This window comes from Protopterus annectens, chromosome 4.part0, assembly GCF_019279795.1.
Source record: "Protopterus annectens isolate FY-2018-M chromosome 4.part0, PAN1.0, whole genome shotgun sequence".
NCBI lineage: Eukaryota > Metazoa > Chordata > Ceratodontiformes > Protopteridae > Protopterus > Protopterus annectens.
The window spans coordinates 522,064,702-522,085,760 of NC_056733.1; the positions used below are offsets into that span (position 1 = coordinate 522,064,702).

Consider the following 21,059-nt stretch of genomic DNA (forward strand, 5'->3'; position numbering starts at 1 on the left):
CCAGTGGGGAAACCTGAGGCGGAGGATCTCTGGGTCCTGTAGCAAGAGAAGTGGCAGAGATGTCAACAGGCACTACAGAGGGAGGAGCTAAGGGAACAGACTGCTGGCTGAGACCAGTGGCCAGCACACTCTTCATCACCTCGAAGGCTCCCCTCCCAGGAAGGTCCGAGAGAACCCGTTCCGAAGAGCTAGGAACTCCAGGGCCCACCGAAAGGGAAGTCTCCGAGGCAGATGTCGGAGCCGAGCTCACCAAGGCTGAGGCTCCAAGGGGAAGAGCGGGCTCGGACAAGGGTCCGATGCCACTCACCCCCTCGGAGGAGACCAGGGAAGCCCGGCCACCGAATCCCTCTAAGGAAGGTCTCGAAGAGGAGATAAGAGTGGAGGCTGAAGGAACAGAAGGGGGTATCTGTCCCTCAGCCGTAGCAGTAACCATTCCCGAAGACTCCAACTCCAATCTCTGGGGTAGAGTTGAAGGAGGAACTGCAATGGGGTGTGGACCAATAGTCGTCTGCTGAGACGGACTATGTAACATTTGGGCCAATGCCTGTGACTTAAGTAATCTACTGACCACTCTCTCTAAATCATGGTCAGAAAGCCTGGATGACCTTGAAGATCGGCTCCGATGGCTCCGTTCCGAGAGGCGAAGCCGGAGCCGAAAGTATCGGCTCCAAGGAAGGGGACCTAGACCTCTTCCTCGAAGGAACCATCGGAGCCGATGAAACCACTGAAACTGCCGGAGCCGACAACTTATCGGCGCCGACAGGTAGCTTCGATGCATTGGCTCCAGCCGGAGCTGATACAGCCACAAAAGTAACGGTGTCGGAGCCGATCGGAGCCGACACCGATGCCTGAGCCACATGGTGGTCGGAACCGATCAGAGCCGACACCGAAGTGGTCGAACCAGAATCGGCACCGATAGCCATCGGTGCCGAAGGTTTAAGTAAAGTAGAATCGGCTCCAGCCGGAGCCGATCTCGACTCAGAAAGAGTCGGAGCCGAGGCCACAGGCTTGGACACAGAAGCCTGGGCCTTGGAAGACTTTGAAGTCTTAGATGGAGCCGACTTAGCCGGAGAGCCCTCCGGCTTAAGAAGGCCCCTCAAGATTAATTTATTTCTTCTTTCCTGCAGGACTCTCTGGCTGAAAGAGTGACATATAGCACAGGAGTCCTGCAGGTGAAGAGGCCCCAGGCAGTAAAGGCAAGAAGTGTGACCGTCTGTCAGAGACATCTTCTGACAGCACGAGTCACACTTCTTAAAGCCTGAGACCCTTTCCTTAGACATAGTGAATAACACACACACACACAACACTAGTCTAGGAAATTAAAATATATAAAACTATTAATAAGAGACACACACACACACCCTAACAAGGGGGGGGGATGGGATGGGAGAAAGTCTGACTAGAAATTTTAAGGAGACAGGGAAAATTCTTGTCAGAAGGGGACTAAAACTGTATTTAAACTAACTATCTAAAGTTTTTTGAAGAAAAGGGGCAAAAGTAGTAATATAACAATCACTTACCAGGAGCTGGTAAAAGGAGGACCTCATCAGCGAAGCGGCAAACGAGATCTGGGTACTTACCGCCTTGCATCATGGGATATGGGGCTGCCTCGAGCTGGTAAAAGTGACTCTCGAGCTTAGCAAGTGCCGAGTCGGAGCCGAGGATCGGCTCCAAACCCATCAAGCAAGAATGAAGGCGAGATTGACAACTTAACATCATCTGTTTTGGGTAAAATTCAGTTACACTGCCTGAAAGCCAGCAAAGAAGACATTTAGAATACCTGAAAGATGAAGACCAGTAACACTGAAATTAGTGAATACATGGGCCACTATAAAGTATCAGTCACACTTGTAAAATAAGGATTTGCAAGAAAAAGTAGCTGAGAAAAAATTGACTTTTTTGAAGTCTGTGAAACTTGTTGGTGGACTATAAAGCATATATCCCACTTTACATCACTAATGTTTAGAAGGCCACTAAAAGACAACAATAACAACTGTAAGTAAAAAAAAAAACTGTTCTTGTTAGTATTTGTACAAAACATATGATATAAATTGCACATCACATAGTAAAGTAATTTTGTATTGTTTCAGTGACGTATTTTTTTTTGTATGTTGTATGTGTATGTATGACTTTTGTATGTGTCAAAGATATTAAAATAGATACTTTTTTAGTTGTAAGAAATACAGGATTTACTGAGTAACAAGAGAAAAGCTAGACAAAACAAGATTAAGTTGACATTTTGTAATATTGGGCTGCTGGGGAGCTATAAAGTGCACTGATTATACTGCATGTAGAATTAAGATAATTTTTCTTATTTTTACAAGGGTGGAGTTTACATTAATTCTCTTGGCTTAAGTTCTAAAAAAGTGGTTTTGTAGCATGTATGCTTGAAAAATAAGGCAAAATGATAAAAGCCAGGCATGAAAAAAGTTAAGTTCCTGGCTTCTGCAAAGATATTAACTTTTTTTTCCATTAGCAAATATTTTTGGTGGGAGAAGAGATGCCTGCAGCTAAAAGCAGTTGTACTTCTGTTCTGAGTGAAATGTACAGATTCCTTTATGCATCTATACTTACGTTAGCTGTTTTTGTCTCACTGCTGACTGCTTTTACATGGAGATGACCTGACCGCAGGTCCAAGCAATTAATCGTGGGAGTTATGAGCATTCTAAGATAGTCAGTGCTTTTCTTCTTATCTTGAGGTTATAGTTAATGCTTTCCTAAAAGCATGAGATACGAAGAACAGACAGACACATGCTACAACATGCACTTTTAGCAAGGGTAACCTTAACTTTAGGTTAGGCAATGACTGCGGGTTCAGGTGTCGATTCTGGGGCAATTGCTCCTATCTAGAGGGTAAGACTTCATTTTTTGAAGATGAGCATAGTTTTGTATGTTTGTTTTAAGTTAAAAGGGGAGGGGTGCATTCTGAAAATGTACTTTGTTTTTTTGTTTGAGAGTTTCCATTATTTATTTATTTGGTTATACTTGTTTTCCTGGGTACAGCACAGATCTCCATGGAAATTTTACAGACTCTGCCAGGAATAGTCTGGTTAGGTGATTTGCTCAGAGTCATAAAATTAGGCAAGGGAGTCTAACGGAATCAAAATTTATACCACTGAACCACAGGAAACAGCTTGTTAACTACTCCTTAATCCTCTAATCCAGAAAGTCCTGAAAATACGATTTAGGTTCATATGAACATGGGAAGAAACAACTGTATAAAAGATCAGCCTGCCAAACATTAGTGTGTGGGAAGTAAGACAAACATTGGAAATACAAATTCAAAAAATGTCATGCATATTATGTGGGAACAATAGCTTTTTACACAATGGCTATAGTATCCATACTATTTTGGAACTTAACTGGCCTTTCAGCTATAGCTAAAAAGGAAAGAATACTGAATTGTATTAAGAAATGCAGAGTACAAATAGTAATGCTGCTGGAAATGCATTTGAAAAGAAATTAGCATGATAATTTGACAAAGAAAGGATTTCAGGGTGGATATTCAGCAGAATATCAGGGACAAAGGAAAAGAGAAGTAATAATACTGACTGCTAGTGAAGCTAAAATAAAGACAGAAGAGGAAAAAGTAATGTACATTTGTGGTAGTAAGGGGCTACTGGCAAGTGAGAAGGATTATGCATGCATGTATTTATAGTTCACCAAAAAACTACTACTATGGAACTTAAGAAAACTTTGAGAGAAATAATCAGCTTTCAGTAGGAAATATTACTTACAGGTGCGAACTGGAACTTCATTTTCAATAGTAAGAATGTAAAAGGGGGACCTAGAAGGGAAAATATACTAAAGGAGGGTAAATTTCCAAAGAAACATATGAAAATATTTGGTATGGAAGACATGAATTAGACAGCAGGAACTCAAGACAGAATTTAAATATCATTCCTCAAGGTAAATAATTAGGCTAGGGGGCACAGAAATTAGATTTCACAGGAACGTGTACATCTGATTGAAAGCTTTGACATCCATCCAATAAATGTTTCAGAATATGGACCAATAAAAGCTAAGATAAAAATGTAGGGTAATGAAGTAAAATAAGACACTGATTCTTTCCAACCTACCTGGTAAAAAGAGATGAATTTAAGTAACGGGCACTAGAAATTATCTGAGAGCTATTGGAGAAGTGAAAGCCAGTGAGTGGAATGAAATGAAAATGGAATGTAGAAATAAAAGCGAAAGATATGGTTAAGAAGTTAACAGGAATTATTTAGAGGGGATGACAAAGGTTAAGTACTGCAGAATAAGGGAAATCTGAACAGAACAAGAACAGTCATAACTGCAGAATGCTGAAAAGAAATTAAAAAAAGAGTAGTCGGATAATATGTATTAATTTAGAAAGTTTGCTGTTAAGCAACTATTTTTTATAACAACTCTAGGTGACAGAAAACAAAAAGTGTCATCACCTAACTGAGGAAGTCTATAACAAGAAAAATAACCAGGTTTCCTATACAGGTACTAGAGAGATTTTGGAAATTTTATGAAAATTGTATAAAGCAGAGGAATGTGGAAATGAAGGAAGAGCACAAATGGAAATAATTATGGAAGACTTAATTATGCCACAGTCACAGGTAGACTAGGCTCAACAGTTAACAGTTAAGACAGGAGAAGATGAGATAAAACTGGTGACATATAATCAATCTGTAGGAAAATCTCCAGGAACAAATGATATTCCTGTGGAAGTTTAGAAGTTTGAAAGTTAGGAACGAAGAAAGTAATAAAGATCTGGAAGAATTTGTTTAACAGCATTTTAAAAGGAGGGGTGACACCAACTTCTTGGAAGAAACCTGTGGTGGCTGTATTGCCCAAAGAGAGTAAAGATCCATCAGATCCAGCTTCGTATAGACCTACTGCAATTTTAAATCAGGATTACAAAGTGTTTATGTCAATACTAGCTACAAGAATGGCAAAGTGCTGCAAAAATTGTTACATACGGATCAATGTGGTTTTGTGGAAGGGAGGCAAACATTTGACAACAGAACAACGATGATCCAGAGGGAAGCAGGATGCAAGAAAACACCACTGATGTTGATGGATCTTGAATATAGAGAAAGCATTCGATAGAGTAAGAGGGAATTTATGAGTTGGGCAATGGAAGCATTTGCTTCCTTGACACAATAATAAGGTTAATTAGAAGGATATATGAAGGTTTGGCAGCAAGAATTAAAGTGAGAGGGTTCCTTTCTGATAAGTTGTGCTTTAACAGAAGAACCAGAAAGGCGTGTCCTCTGTCCACCTTGTTATTTGATGTACATCTTTACAGACATCAGCAAAGAAAATAAGGGTTAGAAATTCAAGGATATAATTGGTACTGTAATCAAGAAAAGTTGGTTTTATTTGAAGATAATATTTTATACCTGATAAATACAGAACAGTACATCTCAGTATTGTGAAACATTTTAAGACAGTTTAAAGCCTCTTCACAGTATAAAATTAATGAATATAAAACAAAGGCTCTAGCCATATATTATGTATCCACACATAAATTGGTACAGCAATACCCATATTTACGGGAACACAATAAGATGAAGTACTTAGGAAATATAATAAAAAGGTCTCTGTTATTGCATCTATGGATATGTGGTAAGAGACTAAACAAACGATAATACAAAAACAGAAAAACTGGAAGCTTTTATTTGTGGATAAGGATAGTAAGATACATGCAGTGAAAATGCTTTTAGTCTCTTAAGTTTTACATACTGAGCAGCATATTTTTATCAACCAAAAAAAAAGTTGTGGACAATAAAGAGTTAATAAAAAATTAATAAAGAGTTGAAGGAATTTATCTGGGAGGGGAAGAGGCAAGAGTTAAGCGGGATCATTTAATCCTTCAAACAGAACAATCTCGTCCTGAATTACTTGATTTGAAGGGATATTTTAGAACTACACAGTTAAGGCTCATATATATAATATAAGCAAAAGGTTATTATTCAAAGTTGAAAGGCATGCAGACGAAGTGTGGGGGGGGTCAAGAAATGTAGAGAGAGAATGGTATTTTTGGATGTAGATACTTCAGGAAAATAACAAACATAAAGAATATTATATTTATAAAGTAGCAGAAAACATTCTAAGAACTATGCCAACACGAGAATGGAGAAAAGAGATTTTTCCAGTAGGGATGACTGCAAATAAGAGTACAGAACACAGGCAAGAGGGAGCTGGAGTTTATTGGAGAAAACTGGCAAAGGAACCAGGTTAGCAGCAAATAACTAGACAGGGAAATGTAACAGAGTGGAATGAGACCAAGAAGAAGTTCTGGCTGCAGGCTAGATGTTGCCTTCCCTACCAGGGATTGATATCAGGAGTATAGGCAAAGAGAAAGGGATAGGGGAATCCTAAGTGAAAGACGTGCTCTGGTAGAGGTTTTAGTTGAATATAGAACAGAAGCTGCTGTTAAAAAAGGGATAACTAGTAGGGTATATAAAACACTGCCCACTAACTATAAAGTAAAGTTGTGTACACTTACCATAAATGTAGATGTTCGAGTGTATTCACTGTTGCAGTCATTACATTTGAGTAATCCTGCTGGCAGGTTGCCTTCAGCCGGCCTGAATTCCAAAGTCTTGGGTCCTGCGTCGGCTGCTGTCACCCCTTCCCTGACGTTAGGTCGTCAGGGGTATAAAAGAAGCAGCCGACGCCATTTTCTTCAGTTTTTCTTGCCCCAGATGTCAGGTGCCCCCAAAAAGGGTAGTCAAAGTTTATATGAATATTCAGAAATACACCAATATAAATTTTACCTTCATCTAAAAGCAAATACACCACACAGGTAGTATAAATCAGAGAAGGAAAGATAAGATCCAAAAGAAAAAAGGGGGAAGGCGGGTGGGTAACCTGGACTGCAACAGTGAATACACTCGAACATCTGCATTTATGGTAAGTGTACACAACTGTACTATGTTCTTCGTGTTTCACTGTTGCAGTCATTACATTTGGGTAGAGTCCTAAAGCTATGGTTGGGAAGCTGGAACTAGACAGCAGTAGGAACGGCTATGAGGTCCTGCAGAACTGCAGTGGCAAAGCCTGCCCTGGATTTAGAGTAAAGTGGCAGATGATAATGCTTTGTAAAGGTGTGCACTGTACTCCAAGTAGCCGCCTCTAAAATGTCTGTGGTTGGGTACTCCCCTGAGAAAGGCAAGGCTGCTGAGGTGGCTGCAGCTCTGGTGGAATGAAGCCTAATGCCCTTAGGCACTGGCTTGCCATGGTGTAAGTAGCAGAAACTAATGCAGTGGCCTAACCACTTAGAAATAGTCTGCTTTGAGATAGGCTTTCCTTGTGATCCTGTAGCATATGCCGCTAGTAATTGCTCTGTCTTCCTGAAAGCTTTGGTTCTGTCCAAGTAGAATCTAAGTTGTCTGTGTACGTCCAAAGAATGCAGAATTCTCTCCTCATTCTGTGGATTTGGGTAAAAGTTTGGCAGAGGGATGGCTTGGTTAAGTGCCACACTGGACACTACTTTAGGCATAAATGTTGGGTTTGTCATCAGGAAGACCCTGTCTGGATGAAAAATGATGAAAGGTTCTACAGCCAGGAGCACCTGTAGCTCTGAAACTCGTCTTGCAGAAGTAATTGCTAAGAGCAGAGCTGTTTTCCAAGATATAAACTTCATATCAGCAGTAGCAGCTGGCTCAAAAGGAGGCAGGGTGAGCTTTTCCAAGACATAGTTGAGGTCCCATGCAGGTATTGGTAGTCTCCTTGGGGGGCTTCAATTTTTGGCTCCTCTGAGGTACTGCTTTAATAAAGGGTGAGAAAAAAGTGGTGGCTCTGTATTGTAATGAGCCAAAATGGCAGAGGCATGAATTTTAATTGATGAAAAAGATAGGCCTTTGTCCAGCATCTCAGTTAAGTATTGCGAAAATCTGAGGAATATTTGGTACCGCTGTATTAGTTCCTTGTGCCTGGTTCCAGGACAGAATCTTTTCCATTTTCCAGCATAAGACTTTCTAGTACTAGGCCTTCTGGCTTCCAGAATGACATCCATCACAGCTTTACTGAGAGGTGTTTTCTGTATGACTACATTATCCGCCATGCTGCCAAGTTTAATGTCCTGAGTTGGCTGTGCATGATCTGACTGTTTTGCTGGGACAGTAGTCAAGGTATTTGAGGTAAAGGCCAAGCTGGGTATAGAGATAAGTTTCTTAGTATTGGATACCAGTACTGGCGTGGCCAGTCTGGGGCAATCATTATCATCTTTGGCTTCTCCTGTCTGACCTTTAAAAGCACCTTGGGGACGGGAGGCAGTGGAGGAAAGGCATATACTGATAGGTTTTTCCAGCTGAAAGATAGAGCGTTCACTTTCCATGCTTGTCTGCGATAAGTCCTTGTGCAGAATCTTTTTAGTTGGTAATTGAGAGGGGAGGGAAATAGATCTATGTCCGGGCAGCCCCATTTCCTTATCATCATGCTGAAGACTTGTGGATCCAGCTTCCACTCGTGGGGATCCATGAGGTTTCTGCTTAGTTCGTCTGCCAGAATATTTTCCTTTTCTGGCAGGAACTGTGCCTGCACATGTACTTGGTAAGTCAAAGCTGTGTCCTACAAGGTCATGGCTAGTCTGCAAAGAAGGTAAGAATGTGTGCCCCCCTGCTTGTTTATATACCACATGACCATGGTGTTGTCTGTCTTTATCAGTAGTTGTCCCGGATAAAGTAAGTCCTTGAAGGCTGTCACGGCATTTTGAACAGCTAACATCTCTTTTTGATTGATATGTAGATGCATTTGGTTTGAGGACCATGTGCCCTGAATGCATCTTCCTGCCATGTGGGCTCCCCAGCCATAGTCTAAAGCATCCGTTGTTAGTGTCTGCCTGGCTGGAGGTAATGTGAATGGCTGTCTCTTGTTCTGGTGACAAGCCTTTGCCCACCATCGAAACTCCTGTTGCAGGCAGGGAATGAGAGTAATGACTGTTTCCAGGCTGTGGCAATGTTGAGTCCAAACACTTTTCAGGTACCTTTGAAGTTTCCTCATATGCAGTCTTGCATATGGAATTAGTAGGATGCAGGATGCCATGAAGCCCAAAGCCTGCAGATTTTTTCTTGCAGATAACTGAGCCTTTGTTGCCAACATTTTGAAATAGGTAGTCAGTTGCCTTTGTTTGTCTGGCATGAGATAAGCCATCTGGGCAGTTGTATTCAAGCTTGCACCCAGGAATATTATCTCTTGTGAGGGTACTAGTTTTGATTTCTTTTTGTTGACTGTGTACCCTAGGCATGTTAGAAGTCTTTTCACAAACGCCATGTGCTGAAGAAGAATGTCCTTGTTCTCTGCTTGAATGAGGCAGCCGTCCAAGTAAAGATATATTTGTATTCCTCTTTGTCTGCAGAATGCAGTTACTGGTGCCAGGCACTTTGTAAAGACCCTGGGTACAGTACTAAAGCCAAAGGGCAGTGCAGAGAATTGGTAATGCATTGAACCAGCCCTAAATCTTAGGTATATTCTGCATGATTGTCTGATTGGAACATGCAGGTATGCCTCCTTTAGGTCTAAAGTCACAAGCCAAGCATTCTTGCCCAGCATGGGCATAAGCTGCTGCAAAGTCAACATTTTGAATTTTGGAATATCCAGGAAAGTGTTCAAAATAGATAGGTCCAGTATCAGCCTCCAGGCCTTGTCCTTTCTGGGTACCAAGAACAGTCCTGAGTAAAATCCTTGTCCCTGCTCTTGCTCTAGTACTCGTTGAATGACCCCCATGTCCATGAGGGATGAGACTTTTTTTGTGCCTCTGCCCATTGATCTTTTGGCAGATCTGGCCAGCCGTTTGCCTTTGGCAGAGTATGGAAATGGAACTTATAGCCTTGTGACACTATGTTTAGAACCCACTTGTCCTGGGTTATGATGTGCCAATTCTGAACAAAAAGTGCTAATTTTCCCCCTAAGGGTGCTACCAGAAGATAAGTGCTTGGTGCAGGCAGGGGGAAGTCATTGGGACTGTTTTCTGTATGTTTGTGATCTATCTTCTCCAGCTTTGGAGGTAGAAGCACTCCACTGCTTGGGCCTATAAGAACCTTGCGCCTGGGATCTGCCCCTAGGGCATCTGGATCTGCCCCTTTGAGGTCTGTCTGACACAGGAAAGGACCAATATTTTGTAAGCCAGTGTCTACTAAACCTAGGTGGCTGTACTTGTAAAAAAAATCTTTTGACAGTTTGCATAGATTAAGCTTTGTCCTCCATTTTCTTTAACACCTCATCTGCCTTAACACTAAACAAAGTATCATGCTGTATAGGTGCATCTAGTAATTTAACTTTAACATGATCAGGCAGATTTTGTTCCTTTAACCAAACATGCCTCTTAATTACAGAACCTGTAACTGCGGCCCAGCAGGAGGCCTCCAAAGAATCAAAACCACATTGCAAAGTATGTTTTCCAACTTGTTCTGCTGCATACAATAAATCCTGCATTTCCATGTGTTCTGCACATTCAGAATTTAACAACATTTTCTGTTTAAGCAATCCCATGATATGCTGATGATACTTAAGCATATGAAATTGACAGTTTAAGGCCCTTATAGCCATAGTTGCAGATGTGTAAACATTTTTTCACCATCTATCCAGTGCTCTTGAATCTCTGTCAGAGGGGGTTGGGTTTTTTGCAGTGGAAGCCTTAACTCCTTTTGGACCCTGTGAAATAGTTTCTGGGTCAGCAGCAGGGTTTTTAAAAAGAAATTTGTGAGAGTCAGGAACCCTGTAATATCTGTCAGGTTTAACAGGACCTGGGGATAAGGAGTCAGGGGTCAGACTAGACTCCAAAAACACATCATCTACAATGTCTAACACAGGTGGAATGGCTAGAGGCCTATGCTGAGGTAGTAAAAGAAAATCCCTGAGCCTCTTTTTAGATTCAGAAAAATCTTGGCTCTCCCAGTGGAAATGCTCCCTCATGGTATGCAAGGTTTCCCCAAAAGAAGAGTCCTCAGGAGGAGATGTTGAAGGCATAGATTCTTCAGCATCAGAATCCTCATAGGGGGGAAGAGAATATTCCTGATCAGAAGAAGAATCAGAAGAAATAGAAACCTGATCTGAAGATTCATAGTCAGTGTCTTGCCTAGGCCTCTTATCAGGTGGGGGATGGGAACCCCTGATCAAGGTAATCAAGTCTTCGGCCATTTTGAGCATCTGTTTTTTGGGCATGGAGGCCTGTCCACGTGGCTCTTGAGTTTGTTTCCTTGCTTTAGAAGGTGCTTTAGTCTTTGCCTTTGAAGCTGAAGTCGTTTTAATGTAAAGAAGTCGTTTTAATGTAAAGATGTTTAGGTCTGAATACACCCTCAGAAGCTGGTACCTGCTCAGCGGCTCCAGACCCATCTGAGGGATTAGCGTCCGAGGCTCCAATGCCTTGAGTATCCAGCAGCATGGCCGACTCCACGTGGGAGTCGGTAGCGGCCTGTGACTCTAAAGTAGCAGGCGTCAGGGGCTGCGAAAGCACCTCACTGAGAACTGGCGACTGGCTTAGGAGTAGCTTCATCGTCGATTTTGGGCTTCGGTTGTTTTTCTCTATCCTTTTCTTTATGTTTTTTGTAAACTCCGGTAGTCGGATGGCTATCCGACGATATTTCCAGATAATTAAACCAGCGTCCAAAAAAGTTTAAAGCAAAATCATACCGACGCTTAATAGTGCGTTGGTTAAATCTAGCACAAAACCGACAACCAGTAACACTGTGATCAGGGCCTAGGCAAGGAATACAGTAAGACTGAAAATCCTTAAGAGGTATTTGCTTTCCACAAGAAATACAATTATTAACTTTTTCTGACATCAGTCTAGAGCAAGAAACAAGTTTCCCCGATGGGGTACTTAGCTTTATTGAAGACTTCGGATCTGAAACTCAAACATGAAAATCTCAGGAGTCGGCTGACCGGCACTTGCAAACTGCTTCTGCTTCGGGCACCGCGCGGCAAGAAAGACTGAAGAAAATGGTGTCGGCTGTTTCTTTTATACCCCTGATGACCTGACGTCAGGGAAGGGGCGACAGTAGCCAACGCAGGACCCAAGACTTTGGAATTTAGGCCAGCTGAGGGCAACCTGCCAGAAGGATTACCCAAATGTAATGACTGCAACAGTAAAACAAGAAGAACATCAACCAATCAGAGAGGCTCAAAAATTGGCTAGAAAGAGGTCGGAAAAGGAATTTACAAGAGAACAATTAGAGAAAATATGTATGACTTCCACGTATGCAACAAAGTCTAGAAGGTTTAGGATTTTTGCTTGTAAGTGTTTGCACTGTACTTATACACTCTAAGTAGACCAATTTTTTTTGCCACAGGTAAATAGCAGACAGAAGTGCAATGGGGAAGAAAAAGGTAACTGGGAACATACATTGTGGGAGTGTAATGAGTTAGCAGATTTTAAAAATATTGAGTGAGCAAATAGCTGTAAGTAAGGAAATGATTGTTTTTAGCTAGGACACAGGATCTGAATTGCTTAGGTATAGTGAGGCCTTGTTAAATTTAATTTTGTTGGTTGCCAAAAAAAACTACTAGAAGATGAAAATCAAAGCCTAAACCAACTGAATATCAAGTACTAAAAATTATAAAATAGGTAAAATAACTGTAAAAGGGATCTTTTGGAAAGGGAAGGAGTAAATAACACAGAAGTTAAAAAATATGTTTACATTTTGTTTGACACACATCAAAAGGGGGCAGAGGCTCTTACTGCAAGTAAAAGGAGTACAAGTATGAGAAAACAAACTATATTGTACTTTTAGTACTAAATGACTAGCCCACAGTTTAATTCTCATAAAATTATTACTGCTTATGGAATGAGTAACTGATGATGAAAAAAATGACACAACATATTTATTATGGAGTAAAGTCTAATAATGAAGGACTTGGACAATTGCAAGAGATAATTTTCTTTAGAGGAAATTTGCTGCCTCCATTACTTATTATTTTATATATGGTGTCTTGATATAATATTTTTCCTTGAGGATTACAAATGTTTGGTAAGCTGATGTGATAAAAAGATCCAGAAGTGCAGATAAATAGGTACTGCTAGAAACCAAAAGGGACATATAAAATGTTTTTGCTGGTGTGGCTTTGTACTAGCAACCACCATCTCTACCTATCTACTTATTTATTTTCTCATCTGTGATTCCAGTCCTGTCAGCATTCAGGAAAAGACACCCAATAAACCTTGTCTTCTGCCTGGTGGACACTCATCTATTACTTCCTGAGGTGACATATGTGCCTTTGGGTGTATTTCCTTACCACACCCTGAAAGGCTTAAAGTATTCCCTACTCACAGTTCCTAGAATCAGTCAAATGGCATATGTCAACTGCACAAGTCCAGGTGTTAGCTGCAAAGGAGTAAGCAGATCCCTTGGAGGGATATCATCTGGGCATATACTCACCATCTTTTCCTTATCTCAGGTATTCTGTTTCACCTTTCTTAACATTGGAAGCATTCAGATTTTTTCCTTAAATGGAAAGACCACCACCACATGAGATGCAGATTTTCTTATTAATTGTCATACATTTACCAGGAAAATCTGACAGGGCCCACAGGGTGCCCACTTTCCGTGGAAGCTGGGGAAAAAAGCTCCAGGTTAGATCACAGAAAGCATTCTGCAACTATTACAATATTATTGCAAACGCCATTTCACATTACAAACTCATATAGACATATCACATTAAATGTAATACAGTAATAAAACATTTTTGTTTACAAATATTAAACAGCAGGAACAACATTTTCTATATGAATAGTGAATCTGAAATAACGGAGACGGACAAGAGATGTTAAGAAGGATATATGTCTGTCCATATGTAAAAACTCTGGATGTGCAGTACACTAAAAGTAGATAATGAGAAATGTGGCAACGGTTTAGAAGTACCGCTCCACAGAAAGCTCAAAAGTAGTTCAGCCTCGAGAAAAGTTAAATTTCTTATAGTTTTTATACAATGGTCAGATAAGAACAACAGAGAAGAGATGGAGAGGAGAAAGGGTATGTGTGGTCTGGAAAGGAGAATTTTATGCTAGGAAGGGTTCAGCCTTGGTTGCAGCAAGGGTAGAGCCAAGAGTTACAAAGGAAGTCTTACAGTATGTTTAAAAGCATGAAAGCTAGAGTTTGTGCTGATGGCCATAGGTAGTGAGTTTTATATTTTGGCTATGGAGGAGGAGTAGAGGCTTTGCCCTGCACTTTTATTATGTTTATCAATAAAGAAGAGTTGTTTGTCTTTTGGCTGGAGAGATCTGTTTGGGTGGTAGCTATGGATGTGGGATTTTACAGCAGGACAGGCTGATGGCTTCTGCACAATTTTATGCATTGTAAGTAACAGTATATAGGTTAGCGATTAGGAAGTTCAAGCCTCTTTAGAGTTTTAAGTGGTAAGCAGTGGTGTGTGAGGTAGGAGTTACCTGCTGCAATTTTGCAATTTAGTTACAGCACGTTTCAATTTTTGTCTTTAGGGAAGTTTGTAAGTCAGTGACAGCTGGGGTCCATAAAGCAGAGAAGGCAAAAGTACAGTGTCAACAAGGACAGGAAGTGCTTTTGCCTATAAAACTTAACTAGATTTTGATATTACTGTAAATGTGAAGATCAAATTTGAATTTGTCATTTATTTTTATACTAAGTAATATTGTATGAGAGAACTTCAATATCAATGTCTATAGGAGAAAAGATTTTAAATTGGGTAGTTTTTGAATGTGTGTTTCTGGAGTGAATACATGTAGCTTGGTTTTATTAGGGTTTACTAGAAGCCTGGAAATGGTAAGCCAAATTTCAGTGGAGGAGAATGCTTCTTGCTTTACTTGTTGGAGATGAGACAGGCATTAGATGTGTATACAAGTGTAGAGTCATCAGTGTATTCAACAAGAGGCAGTATACAAGTTATTGATGGAAATACTGAAAAGAAAGGAGCCAAGAATGGAATCTTTGAGGATGCCAGTAAGATATGGTAGATATTGGGGAGAGAGAGACAGACAGCAAGAGAGAGAGAGGAGAGACAGACATGGTATTTTACACATTGTTGTCTATTAGACATGCAGCTACTGAACCAGTTGATGGTGGGGGATGACAGCCCAAGGACGGATAGTTGTAGTAGGAGTTTAGAGTTGAGAGATTGTATCGAAGACTTTAAAGAAGTCAAGGAATAAAGAGGAGACATCCTTGGCTTTGTTTACAGTGCCTATGAAGGATAGAAGTATACAGGTTGTGCTATGTATGTGGGTTGAAAGCCATTCTGAGTATAAATAAGGATTTGGTTTTGAAGGACGTATTATAGAAGCTGTTTATGGATATGGTTTTATAAATTTTAGAAAGAGGGGACGGTAATGCAATGAGTTGGAAATGTGACACTTCATTTCATTTTCTCCCTTAATGTAGGGGAATGATAATGAATATTTTCCAAATGGTGGGAACATGCACTTCCTGTAGAGATCTATTAATTAGGATGATAACTGGGTAAGATATGGCTTCAGTTTATAGCCTTTGATATTTTGGCAGTAAGTTGCTGGCGGAGGTGGAGTACAGTTTAAATTTAAGAAGTATTTTTTTTTTTATTATATTATTGGGTACTGGAGTTAAAGGACGTGTGAGTAGTGCTGTTAGAATGGTTTAGATCTGAATGTGAAGAAGCATTAGGAGATGTTATGGAATTTATGGGCATTTTAAGCAAAGGGTTGGTGGGTTATTAGTTTAAGGAGGCAATGCTTTCAACGAAAGAAGGCTAGACATCTGTTGCAGTTTGCAGTGGGGATTTATTTGGGGATGAGCTAGGTTCTTGTTTTGTACCTGGGTTCAGTAGGGAAGTAATCGAAGACCAGAATTATTTTGGATTATACTTGTGGTCAGTTTGGGGGGGGTGTATTATATTGTTTCTTGTTAAGATTAACCTGTTTTTTGTACATAGTTACAGAGTTGCCTAAAGGTTTGAAAAGTTATTAGTTTTATATATATATATATATATATATATATATATATATATATATATATATATTTTTTTTTTTTTGGCCAGACTTTCCATGCTCTCTACTGTGCATATAGTTCTTATTCTGTTCTGAAAGTCAAGGGAAGTGTCTAGTTTTCATTCTTCTATTGTGGAGAAGAGCAAAGCTGTAAGAGTGTTTAGCAAAAGGTGCTGAACTGTGTAACATCATTATTTAAAGGGAGTGTTTTTAGTACTGTCCAGTTGATGGCTTTTAAAGCAACACTAAATCTCTGTTGGTTGAATTCTAACAAATTGCATGTAGTTTTATACTGCTGTAACTAGGTCAGATAGGTTATTCTTTTAAGGGCATATGCTGTGATACTGTTGAATAGTGCATCAGAAGTGTACCAGCAGTTAAATATTTACCAGGGGTCAGAAATAAAAATCCAGTTGTACATTGTACCTTTATCATACAATGTGTTGTATCTAACTGGGGTTTGAATCCACAAATAAGTTTATACAGGAGGTTGGGCAGTTAGTGGTTAGGTTCTGCCAGTCTAAAGTGATGCCACCTAGAATAATAGTTTCATCTGAAATGGTATTAGATAATACCCAAGAGAGTATAACTTCCAGTATGGGAATATTATTACCTGGAGGTATATGGAGTACAACAATGTATATACGTTTTCTCTTGCCCAAATTAAGGAAGGTGATGAGTATTTCTGCATTATGGAATTTTGGAATAGGGTCTGAGTATTGGGTAATGGAGTACGTGTTGGGACAGAGTAGAAATAGTCAACCTGCTTTATTTTTGGTTCAACTGTCTCTAATTATATTACATTGAGGTGGAAGAAGTTCTGTACCTTTAACATTGGGTTTAAGCCTGGTTTTGGTGATTGCTAAGATGTCTGGGGTGTGGAGAGAGAGATATAGGCATGTAAGTTCAGAGAGTTTATTGCATATGCTACTTAGGTTTAAAATAATGAATTTTATGTTTTTTGGTGAACCTTTGAATGTACGAGGGTAAGTGAGAGGTTGCTATGGGACTAGGAGAAGCAAGTGTATCTGGCTGAGTAAAGAGAGGGTGCAAGTTTGGTGGGATGAGACAGGATTTTGTTCTGTAGGCTAGTTTTTATCTGATGAATAGGGTGATGTTACAGTATCTATAGTACTGGAAAGGTTAAGGGGCCTTGGGTTAGGCTGAATATAGTTGCACTGCGATATTACAGAAACATAATACTGACTTGGTATCTAATTTTGTTCTTATGATTTTAAGTTTTACTTTATTACTTTGCAGATGAATTTCTGGTAAACATCTAGTGTGTATTTAAAATAGAGACAGGGGTCGATACTGTGCATACAAAGGTAGACAGCAAAAATTAACTTTTTTTTTCCTCGCAACAGATAGGGGAAGTGATGATGAATGTAACATTTGGGATTGGTACTGTGAAGTGCTGTGATGTTTGCTAAAAGAAGGGAGACAGTAAGCAAGAAGGGAAGCAAAATTATGAGATGGAATAAGGTATGAAGGATGGTGAAAAGAGATAAGCTGCTAGTAAATGAGCTACAGAAGTGACTGTGGAAGTGGAGTAGTAGTGGGAAGGGCTGGTGGGAGGAGTTACAGAAAGCAAAGGAGTTTGTTAAGTTGTTGTGTCTTTCGGCTTATCCCGGTCAGGGGTCGCCACAGCGGAACTCCGGTCCTCTAATGTTTGGTAGTGGATTTTTACGTGCCGAGTTACCAGCCCTGACACACAACCTTCAACAAAGGCATGCCCATTCACGTATGCCTCCACACAGAAGACGTTCTAGCTGAGAATCGAATGGGACAACGTCTTGCTGTGATTGTTAAGTAAAAGCAGATATTAGTTTAATTGATGGTACATCTGATCTTTTGAAATACTTTCAAAACGTCCAGTTATCAACAACATGTAAGCAATGGTTAATGACTACAGATGTATTGAAAATGAGCTTGGACAGTAGCTGGAGCTAACGGCTGATTAACCCATAATCATACAGCAGAAAGGGTCTTGAATGCTTCATAATGCAGCAAAGAAAAAACTCAAGAGCTCACAGAGCAGATCACAACAATGAAAGTTTATCACCATTTTTTCCAGCATGTATTCTCTGCTATCCTGGACAAGGAGTGACAGTTCTGGTTACCAGTGGCCAAAACCTTGAAGCAGTTATCTACTGTATTCAATTCATTTTGTACATCTAAAATACAACTAACCAAAGGAAAATAAAAGTAAATACTGAAATTTGGATTTAAGAATGTGCAGTATATACCACATGACAGCCAAGTGTCCTGCACTAATGGGTTTGTCTCTCGGTTCTATTCTAGTTAACAGGCTTGAACAGTCCTAGTGCACAATAATATTCTCTGGTTGTGACAGTCTGCATCTCAGAAGTTTAGGAAACAGTAGTAGGATTGAAACCAGTCTGATGGTCTCACTGCTTACCATTGTTACAATGTAAAATGTCATGAAATAGAGGCGACTCCAGTGGGAGGTCTGGGAAGTCACACCTTCCTATAAAGAAGAAAAACAAGAATCAGTCTCAGGAATTAACTTCAAAAGGTTCAGGAAAAGCAAACATTTTTCCTTTTTAGCCCTGACTTACCTCTTTTGACATATCCCAAGTCAATCAAACAATGCTGGTTAGCTCTATCAGTCTCAAGCATTACTTTTATAAGATTTAGAAAAAGAAAAGCATTCTTCTAATTTCTTAGAAAATTATTTAGTTCTGTCAATGAAACAATGCCAATTAACCTTAATGCAAATTAGTTGCAGATGCGACAAACCAGGTATAGTTACTTGAGGTACTTATTATAAAAGGAGATCAACCAGAGGAAGATTATTGCTGCAACTAACATAAAAAGATTTCTGATAATCCCCTTGATAGTCTTAAAACAAGTCTATCACAGAGATGACACTGGGTGACTGCTACTAGAACAGACACCAATCCTTCTCACTAAAGAAACAGTACAAAGGCAAAGAAGCACTCAACAACATGGACAACAAAAACCTGACACAGAGAGATTAAAAAGGAAGCAGAAATTACTAATATCAAAAGGTTAACCAGGAAAAACAGTCTTCAAAAACCACATTATAGCTGAGGGACGGAAGGTGCTACCTGGTACAATGGCTTAACATGCAATGACCTACTCTTTTAACATCAAACACTCCATGACAGGCCCTAAACATGGACGTGTCCTCTCCAATCATTCATTCATTCCTTCTTTAACAACTTACTTTATCAAAAGCAGGGGTGCAGGGGAGCCATAGCCTATCCCAAAATCCAGTGAGCACACAAAAGAGAAATTAATCCTGGACTGGACACAGTCTATCACAGGAAGCACTAACATTCAAATACAACATGCAGAATTATGGGTAATTTAGGGAATTGTGAAAATAGAAGGAAATTATGGCACCCATCAAAATCCCACACCAGCAAAGGAAGTACATGAATATTCTGTGCAATGAGAAAAAAGCAATGTAAGGCAGCAATGCTAACCAATGCAAAACTGTGCTGCCCTCCACCAATCATGATTCAGTGTTTTTTTTCTTCTGTAAAGCTCCCTGTTCAGGGAATGCAGACTCAGTGTGGGTACATTCAGTGATGTCACACACTTACACCTAGGCTAGCTATTGAGCAAATCAGTTCTTTTCTGTTACTGCATACTTTGGATCTTGATCCTGATGCAAGTCCATGAAAAAGTTCCTGCATTCAGTACCTAGATAAAATCTACAAAGTGCCCCCTGTGGCCATCAAGTTACAGGTCAAGTCCCACACTGGCAAACAGTGGCGGCTGGTGACTTCAAATCAAAGGGGGGCTGCGGGAGACAGCTGGATGGGTGGGGTCAATGGGAGGGGGTGTGGCCAACTAGAAAGGGGAGGAGCTATGCTCAAAACCACAAAAACTAAATATACTGCCCTGGGTGCCAAACCATCATTATGAATCCAATCAAGACAAAATGAAGTGTAGAAGAATAAAAATATTTCAGTGCATTGGCGGCATGACAGCTTAATATCTAGATGGAAACAAAAAAGGTTGTGAGGCATGAAAAAATAAATTACTTTTTTTTAAATACATTAATGGAATGCCAGTCAAAATCAAGTATAAGAAAAACAAGCAGCACTCAACTCAAACCACTTCTTGCACTGCAGTTCTAATTATAATTTATATTCAGCTTTATTAAAGTACCAAGTAACATGCTGAAAGTAGAAATCTCTGATGCCCCCACTTGTAAAAATGTTCCTTATCCAAAAAAAGACCTGCTGCCTGACATCTACTTGTTTCATGGGGAAAACACGATCAAAGTAAAAATGAAAAGCAAACAAGAAATAAGCTCAAGATACATTGCTTAAAAGGATTACTGTACAGGTTATGGACCACACTAAAAGGATTACTGCACAGGTTATGGACCACACGACTGGCATTCTGTTTACGGGTAAAGCCTGCAGAGATGACTGGAAGTCTCCAAGTGTAATGAGACTCTTAAAATAATGTAATCATGTCCTTTATTACAAATACTGGCATATGCATTTCAATACCCAAGGCTTATACATTATCTAGTTAAGTATTCTCTACATGGCAACAGAAAGGCTTTCAATGTTGGCAATTCTTTAACAGTATGCTTATTAAAGCTTACTTGCATCTTGCAATCTCAGCCAAGCTTACCTAATGGTCATTAAAGTATTGCTACTTAAACACAGAGCAACAGGTACTTTGAGTAATAAGCATAAATCAACAGTACAAAAATATGACAGAAACCAGACCATTCTGTAAAAATCAAGGACAGATGAAAAGCCACTCTAGTACTTGTGTCTACCTTGGATGGGGGGGATACTCTGCACATTTACACTGCATAACTACTCCTTGCCTTGACACATCCAGAGTCACTACATGGGGAGTGGGGTGCAACAAGTATGTCACAGTTTGAAATGTCTCTGGCTGACTTGTGATGGCCCTGACACATTTGTCATACCTCTCAACCTCAGAGCAAGAAATCTGGACAAAGCCATACAAAGAAATGGGACAAGGGCCCAGAAATAAGGACAATTTTTAAAATATTGCTCTTATAAACTTAGAAAGATAATAGAGGTCTTGCATTAGTATGAATTTTCTGAATGGTATGAAATCTGAAACTCAAATGTCTGTCATTATTTTCTAACTTCAGTCTTTAATC

The 21,059-nt window shown here is 39.9% G+C and overlaps 1 protein-coding gene across 2 annotated transcripts in view; it reads right to left on the minus strand.

Annotated features, from left to right (window-relative positions):
• TPCN1 (two pore segment channel 1) overlaps positions 1 to 21,059 on the minus strand; it is a 1,721,246-nt gene that overhangs the window by 263,159 nt on the left and 1,437,028 nt on the right. For both annotated transcript variants that reach the window (XM_044068445.1, XM_044068446.1), the window contains exon 23: positions 18,330 to 18,398. In XM_044068445.1, coding sequence (XP_043924380.1) covers positions 18,330 to 18,398 — 69 coding nt within the window. The remainder of the gene's footprint in view (positions 1 to 18,329; positions 18,399 to 21,059) is intronic.